General features: G+C 46.0%; 1 protein-coding gene across 1 annotated transcript; it reads right to left on the bottom strand.

Annotated features, from left to right (window-relative positions):
* Window positions 1-227: 227 nt before the first annotated feature.
* LOC123101614 (cinnamoyl-CoA reductase 1-like) lies at window positions 228-10,364 on the bottom strand (the record flags this gene model as incomplete). The annotated part of the gene is made up of 6 exons (XM_044522982.1): window positions 10,223-10,364; window positions 9,976-10,130; window positions 9,675-9,857; window positions 8,550-8,902; window positions 8,318-8,453; window positions 228-236 (listed from the first exon to the last, which is right to left on the bottom strand). Coding segments are annotated over exons 1-6 (978 nt in total), but the record flags the coding sequence as incomplete, so codon positions are not given.
* Between the last annotated feature and the right edge of the window lie 569 nt (window positions 10,365-10,933).

The raw sequence follows: 10,933 nt of genomic DNA, 5'->3' as shown, positions 1-10,933 counted from the left end.
CGGGTGTAAGACAGATTTACACACGCAAAACACTTAGGTTGACTTGACGAGCCTAGCATGTGTACAGACATGGCCTCGGAACACAAGAGACCGAAAGGTCGAGCATGAGTCGTATGGTAGATACGATCAACATGAAGATGTTCACCGATGTTGACTAGTCCGTCTCACGTGATGATCGGACACGGCCTAGTTGACTCGGATCATGTAATCACTTAGATGACTAGAGGGATGTCTATCTGAGTGGGAGTTCATAAGATGAACTTAATTATCCTGAACATAGTCAAAAGGTCTTCGCAAATTATGTCGTAGCTCGCGCTTCAGTTCTACTGTTTAGATATGTTCCTAGAGAAAATTTAGTTGAAAGTTGATAGTAGCAATTATGTGGACTAGGTCCGTAAACTGAGGATTGTCCTCATTGCTTCATAGAAGGCTTATGTCCTTAATGCACCGCTCAGTGTGCTGAACCTCGAACGTTGTCTGTGGATGTTGCGAACATCTGACATACACATTTTGATAACTACGTGATAGTTCAATTAAACGGCTTAGAGTTGAGGCACCGAAGACGTTTTGAAACGTCGCGAAACATATGAGATGTTTCGAGGGCAGAAATTAGGATTTCAGGCTCGTGCCCACGTCAAGAGGTATGAGACCTCCGACGATTTTCTTAGCCTGCAAACTAAGGGAGAAAAGCTCAATTGTTGCACTTGTGCTCAGATTGTCTGAGTACAACAATCGCTTGAATCGAGTGGGAGTTGATCTTCCAGATGAAATAGTGATGGTTCTCCGAAGTCATTACCACCAAGCTGCTTGAGCTTCGTGATGAACTATAACATATCAGGGACATATATGATGATCCTTGAGATATTCGCGATGTTTGACACCACAAAAGTAGAGATCAAGAAGGAGCATCAATTGTTGATGGTTGGTGAAACCACTAGTTTCAAGAAGGGCAAGGGCAAAAAGGGATGCTTCATGAAACGGCAAATCGGCTGCTGCTCTAGTGAAGAAACCCAAGGTTGAACCCAAACCCGAGACTAAGTGCTTCTGTAATAAAGGGAACAGCCACTGGAGCAGAATTACCCTAGATACTTGGTAGATGAGAAGGCTGGCAAGGTCGATAGAAGTATATTGGATATACATTGTGTTAATGTGTACTTTACTAGTACTCCTAGTAGCACCAGGGTATTAGATACCGGTTCGGTTGCTAAGTGTTAGTAACTCGAAATAAAAGCTACGGAATAAACGGAGACTAGCTAAAGGTGAGCTGACGATATGTGTTGGAAGTGTTTACAATGTTGATATGATCAAGCATCGCATGCTCCCTCTACCATCGATATTGGTGTTTGCGTTGAGCATAGACATGATTGGATTATGTCTATCGCAATACGGTTATTCATTTAAAGAGAATAATGGTTACTCTGTTTATTTGAATAATACCTTCAATGGTCTTACACCTGAAATGAATAGTTTATTGAATCTCGATCGTAGTGATACACATGTTCATGCCAAAAGATAGTAATGATAGTACCACCTACTTGTGGCACTGCCACGTAAGTCATATCGGTATAAAACGCATGAAGAAGCTCCATGTTGATGGATCTTTGGGCTCACTTGTTTTGAAAGGTTTGAGACATGCGAACCATGTCTATTGGTGTATATGCATGAAGAAACTCCATGCAAATGGACCGTTTGGACTCACTTGATTTTGAATCACTTGAGACATGCAAATCATACCACATGGGCAAGATGACTGAAAGCCTCGTTTTCAGTAGAATGGAACTAGAAAGCAACTTGTTGGAAGTAATACATTTTGATGTGTGCAATCTAATGAGTGCTGAGGCATGTAGTGGATATCGTTATGTTCTTACTTCACAGATGATTTGAGTAGATGTTGAGTATATTTCCTTGATGAATCACGAGTCTGAATTATTGAAAGGTTCAAGTAATTTCAGGGTGAAGTTGAAAGATCGTCGTGACAAGAGGATAAAATATCTATGATATGATCATAGAAATGAATATCTGAATTACGAGTTTGGCACAGAATTAAGACATTGTGGAAATTGTTTCACAACTAATACAGCCTGGAACACCATGGTGTGATGGTGTGTCCGAACATCATAACTGCACCCTATTGGATATGATGCATACCATGATGTCTCTTATCGAATTACCACAATAGTTTATGGGTTAGGCATTAGAGACAACCACATTCACTTTAAATAGGGCACCACGTAATTCCGATGAGATGACACCGTATGAACTATGGTTTAGAGAAACCTAAGCTGTCATTTCTTAAAAGTTTGGGGCTGCGACGCTTATGTGAAAAAGTTTCAGGCTGATAAGCTCGAACCCAAAGCGGATAAATGCATCTTCATAGGACACCCAAAACAGTTGGGTATACCTCCTGTCTCAGATCCGAAAGCAATAAGGGATTGTTTCTAGAATTGGGTCCTTTCTCGAGGAAAACTTTCTCTCGAAAGAATTGAGTGGGAGGATGGTGGAGACTTGATGAGGTTATTGAACCGTCTCTTCAACTAGTGTGGGGCAGGGCACAGGAAGTTGTTCCTGTGGCACCTACACTAATTGAAGTGGAAGCTTATGATAGTGATCATGAAACTTCAGATCAAGTCACTACCAAACCTCGTGGGATGACAAGGATGCATACTACTTCAGAGTGGTACGTAATCCTGTCTTGGAAGTCATGTTGCTAGACAACAATGAACCTACGAGCTATGGAGAAGCGATGATGGGCCCGGATTCCGATAAATGGCTCGAGGCCATAAAATCCGAGAGAGGATCCATGTATGGAAACAAAGTGTAGACTTTGACAGAATATCTCGATGGTCGTAAGGTTGTTGAGTACAGATGGATTTTAAAAGGAAGACGGACAATGATGGTAAATGTCACCATTAAGAAAGCTCGACTTGTCGTTAAGATGTTTTCCGACAAGTTCAAGGAGTTGACTACGATGAGACTTTCTCACTCGTAGCGATGCTAAGAGTCTGTTGGAATTATATTAGCGATTACTGCATTATTTATGAAATCTTGCAGATAGGATGTCAAAACATTGTTTCCTCGACGATTTTCTTGAGGAAAGGTTGTATGTGATATAACCGGAAGGTTTTGTCAATCCTGAAAGATGCTAATAAGTATGCAAAGCTCCAGCAATCCTTCTAGGGACTGGAGTAAGCATCTCGGAGTTGGAATGTATGCTTTCATGAGATGATCAAAGGTTTTGGGTTTATACAAAGTTTATGAGAAACTTGTATTTCCAAAGAAGTGAGTGGGAGCACTATAAAATTTCCGATGAGTATGTGTTGTTAACATATTGTTGATCGGAAATGATGTAGAATTTCTGAAAAGCATGCAGAGTTATTTGAAAAATGTTTTTCAATGGAAAACCTGGATTAGGCTACTTGAGTATTGAGCATTAAGATCTATAAGGATAGATCAAAATGCTTAATAGTACTTTCAAATACATACCGTGACAAGATTTTGAAGGAGTTCAAAATGGATCGGCAAAGAAGGAGTTCTTGGCTGTGTTATAAGGTGTGAACATTGAGTAAGACTCGAAACCTGACCGCGGCAGAATAGAGAGAAAGGGCGAAGGTCGTCCCCTATGCTTTTGTCATAGGCTCTATACGGTATGCCATGCTGAGTACCACACCTGATGTGTGCCTTGCCACATATCTGGCAAGAGGGTACAAAGGTAATCTAGGAGTAGATCACCAGATAGCGGTCTAAACTATCCTTAGAGGAATAAGGATATGTTTCTCGGTTATGGAGGTGATGAAGAGTTCGACGTAAAGAGTTACGTCGATGCAAGCTTAACACCTATCCGGATAGCTCTGAGTAGAGATATCGGATACGTATAGTGGAGCAACAATTTAGAATAGCTCCAAGTAGAACAGTTATTTGAAATGGCTCCAAATATAGCGTAGTAGCTGCATCTACAAGATGACATAGAGATTTGCGAAGTACATACGGATCTGAAAGATTCAGACCCGTTGACTATAACATCTCTCACAAGCATAACATGTTCAAACCCAGAACTCATCGAGTGTTAATCACATGGTAATGTGAACTAGATTATTGACTCTAGTAAACTCTTTGGGTGTTATTCACATGGGGATGTGACCTTGAGTGTTAATCACATATCGATGTGAACTGGATTATTGACTCTAGTGCAAGTGGGAGACTGTTGGAAATATGCCCTAGAGGCAATAATAAATTGGTTATTATTATATTTCCTTGTTCATGATAATCGTTTATTATCCATGCTAGAATTGTATTGATAGGAAACTCAGATACATGTGTGGATACATAGACAACACCGTGTCCCTAGTAAGCCTCTAGTTGACTAGCTCGTTAATCAATAGATGGTTAAGGTTTCCTGACCATGGACATTGGATGTCGTTGATAACGGGATCACATCATTAGGAGAATGATGTGATGGACAAGACCCAATCCTAAGCCTAGCACAAAGATCGTGTAGTTCGTTCGCTAAAGCTTTTCTAATGTCAAGTATCATTTCCTTAGACCATGAGATTGTGCAACTCCCGGATACCGTAGGAATACTTGGGTGTGCCAAACATCACAACGTAATTGGGTGACTATAAAGGTGCACTACGGGTATCTCCGAAAGTGTCTGTTGGGTTGGCACGAATCGAGACTGGGATTTGTCACTCCGTGTGACGGAGAGGTATCTCTGGGCCCACTCGGTAGGACATCATCATAATGTGCACAATGTGACCAAGGAGTTGATCACGAGATGATGTGTTACGAAACGAGTAAAGAGACTTGCCGGTAACGAGATTGAACAAGGTATCGGGATACCGACGATCGAATCTCGGGCAAGTATCATACCGCTAGACAAAGGGAATTGTATACGGGATTGATTAAGTCCTTGACATCGTGGTTCATCCGATGAGATCATCGTGGAACATGTGGGAGCCAACATGGGTATCCAGATCCCGCTGTTGGTTATTGGCCGGAGAGTCGTCTCGGTCATGTCTGCATGTCTCCCGAACCCGTAGGGTCTACACACTTAAGGTTCGGTGACGCTAGGGTTATAGAGATATTAGTATGCGGTAACCCGAAAGTTGTTCGGAGTCCCGGATGAGATCCCGGACGTCACGAGGAGTTCCGGAATGGTCCGGAGGTAAAGAATTATATATAGGAAGTGCTATTTCGGCCATCGGGACAAGTTTCGGGGTCACCGGTATTGTACCGGGACCACCGAAAGGGTCCCGGGGGTCCACCGGGTGGGGCCACCTGCCCCGGGGGGCACATGGGCTGTATGGGGTGCGCCTTGGCCTATATGGGCCAAGGGCACCAGCCCCAAGAGGCCCATGCGCCAAGAGAAGAGGAAAAGGAAGAGTCCTAAAAGGGAAAGGCACCTCCGAGGTGCCTTGGGGAGGAGGGACTCCTCTCTGGCCGCACCCTTCCTTGGAGGAAGGGCCAAGGCTGCGCCCCCCCCCCCCTCCCTTGGCCCTATATATAGTGGGGGGAAGGGAGGGGAGCACCACCCCCAAGCCCTGGCGCCTCCCTCTCCCTCCCATGACACATCTCCCTCCTCCCGCAGCGCTTGGCGAAGCCCTGTTGGAATCCCGCTACTTCCACCACCACGCCGTCGTGCTGTTGGATCTCCATCAACCTCTCCTTCCCCCTTGCTGGATCAAGAAGGAGGAGACGTCGCTGCTCCGTACGTGTGTTGAACGCGGAGGTGCCGTCCGTTCGGCGCTAGGATCATCGGTGATTTGGATCACGACGAGTACGACTCCATCAACCCCGTTCTCTTGAACGCTTCCGCGCACGATCTACAAGGGTATGTAGATCCACTCCTCCCTTATTGCTAGATGACTCCATAGATAGATCTTGGTGACACGTAGGAAAATTTTGAATTTATGCTACGTTACCCAACACGTACTGGGCGTGGCTGTCGGATGGATTCATCATCCCCGCGCGAGTCGCCTCGGCCTCAGCTTGGTCTGCCGAAGCGGCAGCCGCAGCCGCGCGCGCCGCATTGTCACGGGCCTTTCTTGGCGATGGCCATGTTACGCCGGTCGGCGGTGACAGCCTCCCGTCGCTGAACTTCCGTCCTCCACTCGGCGTTTGTCATGCCCGGTGGCTTGGACGACGGCGCCTTTGGCTTCCTCTGCTTCAGCTGGGCGACGGAGGCGGTCGCGGTTGCCGCCGCGCGGGTGGCGACGTACTTCTTCGGTGGCATGGCGGCCGGCTGGGAGGCGAGCAGGAGGGAGATTGGCGGGAGGAAAGGAGAAAATGGGAGGGAAGTGGGGGAAAAGCGGGAAGAAACGACAGGAATAGGCGCTGGACTCGCCGACAGGGCGAACCCACGCGCCCTTTTTCGCTTGTGTCTGCGCCCCAGGCGCCCCCAGGGCGCCGGGTTCTGTCTGGGTCCGCCGTCACCAGTTTCGGCCCGAGCGGCGAAAAACGGGCTTTTGGGAGGAGACTGGGCCGTTTTTTCAGCGCCGACGCGACAAAAACGCCTGGGGAGGGTGTTGGGGATATTACTACTGAACGTAAACCGGCCAGGAGTAGCCGGGTTAACTCCTTGAAGATTAGAAGCCCATGAAGATGCAGGAATGATGGCGCTTTACGAAGGCCCAAGGGCCAAAGGCGGGTTAAAGCCTGTAGATGTAAACCGACCTGGTCATGTAACTTGTGTTGTAAGATAGGAAGGATATGTGGTTATCAGCTTTGGAGATTATATCTGTTTCAAATATCCAAGGCTTGTGGCTCTCAATTTTTAAATTATGCATTGATGGCTTGTTAGGTACTCCTACAATCTACATCATATGGTTAGACATTTCTGCTTGCAGTTTCTCCAGGGTTTAATGTTTTCCTTGCTCCAGTTCTGGACGTGAATGATGTTTGTTCTGACTTCTGAGCCAGATTGAGCACAACCTGCCGATGCCTCCGCACTTGCTGACTCGCCCTCTCGTTGACGCCATCAAGGCCGAACTCGAGAGGCTCTTCCTGGATAAGGTAGTGTGGACTTGGTCATGTTATCATCAATGCATGGCAAGATTTGGTTCGCAGTACCGGAATTCTGTTCCATTCGATGGTTCTTAATTGTATTTCTCAGTCTGTGTTTGGACTTGCACTGCAGGTGGTTGCGAATCTCGGTCTCTGCGTGTCCGTCTATGGCATCCTTGCCGTTGAAGGCGGATTCATCTTTCCAGGAGAGGGCTGCTTGACGTATAAAGTAACTTGTGCTATAATTGTTGCCATCCTGGAGGGAGTATTACTAACTAATTCTATATGTTGTTTAGTATATGCTCTGTAAGCTCTGTACATATCAACGCCTAAAAGGGTGACTGCATCACTTTGCCATGCCCTTTAGTTTGTGCAATTGAGTTGGATACCTGAAGTTCCAGTATGTGTAAGTTCTTTCCTGTGCAGTTTCTCATTGTTGCTTGTAACCCCGGAGCCTTTCTTAGTAGTGCCTAGCAGTTGATTGATGTAGGTACATAGAACTGACGCTTTTGGGATTGATACAGTAAGTTTGTCACTTAGACACTAAACTGTCTAATATCAGTTTTAAACAACTACAGTTTTGAATATCAGTAATTCCCTTCAATTTTTACTTATTTAACCGATATTTGGTGTCAATATCCAGTTTGCCTTGCTGTAAGTTATGCTGATTATTTCTGTCTCAAGTGGGTAGTCTTGCTTTTCCCTAGCCAGTGTGCTACTTCTTTTGAATGACTCACTGTAAATAGTATGTAAAACTTGTACCGTGGATGCACGTCCTTCTGATGTCGCTGTTAGTACAAAGTTTATGACCTCATAATCTGAGGTTTTATACATTTTGCAAATCCTGCTTAGATTCCCTTCATTTTCCCCATCTTGGACAGGTTTCATTTGGGTTATTGATGTTCAGGCACTTTATTTGGGAGGTCCTTGTTTGGAAGATCAGTGGATATGATGGAAGGGTTTACAAGGTGACTTGGTTATTTTCTCGTTGACTTTTTATTTGGCTAATTGGCTTGCAACCTTTTGTAACCCCTTGCTTGAATTCACGCATCCTTTTAGTACCCGTGTCTCCAATTTTCATAACATACTGCGCTGCAGACAAATTTTTCATAATTTCGTCATGGTATGTCCATTCTAAATTTCTAATGCAAAAGATAAAGCATATCTGATATCTGATTTTTTTTCCTTACAAGTCCATACAATAACTTTTGAGAAGGACCTTATTTGTTTACTTCTGGGTATGCGGAAGTTGGAAGCACAACATCCTGATCTATAAGCTCGAACGCCGATATGGCATGATGAGACACTGATATGGCACATGGCCCTTCTGTTGCAGGCATATTACAGTTTCATATAGAGTTTTCGTCATGTCAGTGAATTCTAACCCCAAGTCCTCGAGTCTTTGGTTGGAGAATCTGTAGGGGCTCACCATGGGCTTGTCGTTCCCTTCACACCTGTAGAGGTAAAAAATGGTAGTCGATCGGTACAGATATAGATATGGGCGCGCACAGGCAGAAGGTTGACAATTCATTGAGAGTACACAAGCATACTTGGAAGTGATAGGATAGCGTGGAAAAAGACCCCTGAGCAACTGGAGGAAGCAACTGCGGTGTAGCGCCGTGCCGAAGCAGACGTAGCGGCCGTGGGCGTGGTGGTGCTCATAGACGAGGAGGTGGGCGCGTACGACATCGCGGACGTCGGCATAGATGGCGACGGCGTTGGGGTAGGCCTTCTTAGTACCCATCAGGTACTTTACGACATGGTAGTTGCTGCCGTTTAGAGACGGCTGCAGCATGGGACCGATGGTCATTGGCGGCACCACAACCACCAGCTGCAGCCCCCTCCTGGTTGCCTCCTCTGTTGCTGCCATCTCTGCCATCATCTTGGCACAACAATAAAAATTCTGCAAAATGGTATTATCAATTTCCTGAGATGACAGACACAGTTTGTTTCATACATGGGTATTATGTAGCTTCGGGGCATTGCTTGTGAGCTCCTTATATCCTTGACGAATTGGCCTTTTCCTATCAGTTTGGGAGGTCTTGGGTTTGACCCCGACCGCCTGTATTTTATTTTATTTTTTGTTAGAAAGGTATGTCTTCCGGGTGCCACAAATTAATTGGTAACAATGTTCAAAAACAAACTGTCGAATTGGGAACAAACACGCACCTCCAGAAAGATATGCGTAGCAAGTTCCTAAGACGCTATGATGACCTTTTGGTATCACTTTCATTTAGATATTGAGTTTTGCTTCAGTACACCCTTCTTAAAAGTTTGTATGAATCTCACAGTTGCTTAAAAAGGTTGTCATCATATTAGCATGCAGATCAAACGTATTGAATAGATTGATTTGGATATAGAAGACTACATTATCCTTTTTGATTGAAGGGGTACCTTCTAATTTGTATCTAAATCCCTAAACTTTTCTAGGGGGCTGTACTGAATTTCGCTGAAATTTATCAATATTTTAAAAATCGAAACGCAAAGCCATAGGATAAAGGATCGGAGGTGGCCGGTGAGAATCTATCCCAGCTGATTGCTCGTCATTATTATGATTTGTGATTGAGTTCCAAATACTGTTCTTTTTATACATGGTTGTTTTTTCCACCTTAATTTACCATTTCGTGCTTAAAAATTATTGCAATGAATGTTCAGTCGCTCCAGAAATATCATACGCCTGTGTGTTTGCAGAATTCGTAGTCGCTCCAGCATGTCTCGTCTAGCACGGTGTCGGGGCTTCTGTTGGGGTTCATGTGCACTGCGCCATACGTAGAAGTGAAAACAAGGCGGCGCACGCCCATGTCCGCGGCAGCGTTCACCACGTTTCTGGTCCCCTCCACTGCGACCGGCATGAGTTCCTACACAGATCGAGCCAGTCAGCCGAGAACAGGCAGCTGCCGTTAGCAAGCAAGCATTTCTTCCTTGCACCGCACATGGTAATTAAGTATGCTGCAAAAGTGTAGCCAGTGGACTGACAACATCGTTAGACACTGGAGAGGCGACATGGAAGACGCCATGGCAGCCGTCGAAGGCGGCACGGAGGCTGTCGCAGTCCAGGACATCGGCGCGGCGCAAGGATAGCCTCTCATCGGCCCCCTCCAAGGTTTGCAAGTGGACGTTCTTGCGGTCCGCTTCACATGATTGATGCACGACACCATTGAAGCAGGTGATGGATTAGAAAAAGTAGCTAGGATGTATATATGATGCATGTGCTTATACGTACCTGGGTCTCTAGCCGTTCCCCTTACACGGTAGCCACGGTGGAGGAGCTCCTTCACCACCCATGACCCAATGAAGCCCCCTGCTCCCGTCACACAAACTAGCTCCTGCGCTCGCTGCTTCTCAGCGCTGCTGTTATTGGCCATGGAATCAATTTCTGGCTGCAACTTGCCTTGTGGGTTGCCGTGTATTTATAATGCAAGCTCATACCTGGGTCCCTAATGCTAAGAACATCTCCAGCTGTTGGCCCCTCAGGCGCCGATTTTACGTGCCCCCTGGGGGCGAGCCGGCGCTAAAATCGACGCGGGTCGGTCGCCCCAGATGCGTTTTTTTAATTAAACAAAACTGATTTCGGTAAAGTTCGGCTAAAATTCGGCAAACTTGATATTCATATTCAACATGTTCAGCGTTTTACATAAATTATTTTAAAAAAAAGTAAACTACGGGTCGAAGAAGTTGATTAGCGCGGCAAAGTTGCCGACGTCTCCGCTGTCCTCGTCATTGTCGGCGGCCTTCTCCTTCTTGATGGTGCGGCCGCCCCTGCTGGACCCCTGCCCGGCGTCTTCATGGCGGACAGGCGGTGGCGGCGCGCCGTCGTCGTCGTCGTCGCCGAGGACGACAATGTCTCCCTTTTCCCGGCCATGGCGACGAGCTTCGAACTGCGCGAAGGCGGCGAGCTGGCGCTCCCTCTTCGTCTGCACCCAGTCGTCGCGCA

The sequence above is a fragment of the Triticum aestivum genome, chromosome 5A (genome assembly GCF_018294505.1).
Source record: "Triticum aestivum cultivar Chinese Spring chromosome 5A, IWGSC CS RefSeq v2.1, whole genome shotgun sequence".
Classification (NCBI taxonomy): domain Eukaryota; kingdom Viridiplantae; phylum Streptophyta; class Magnoliopsida; order Poales; family Poaceae; genus Triticum; species Triticum aestivum.
Note: the sequence above shows the minus strand (reverse complement) of the source record. Positions and strands in the feature narration are given on the sequence as shown.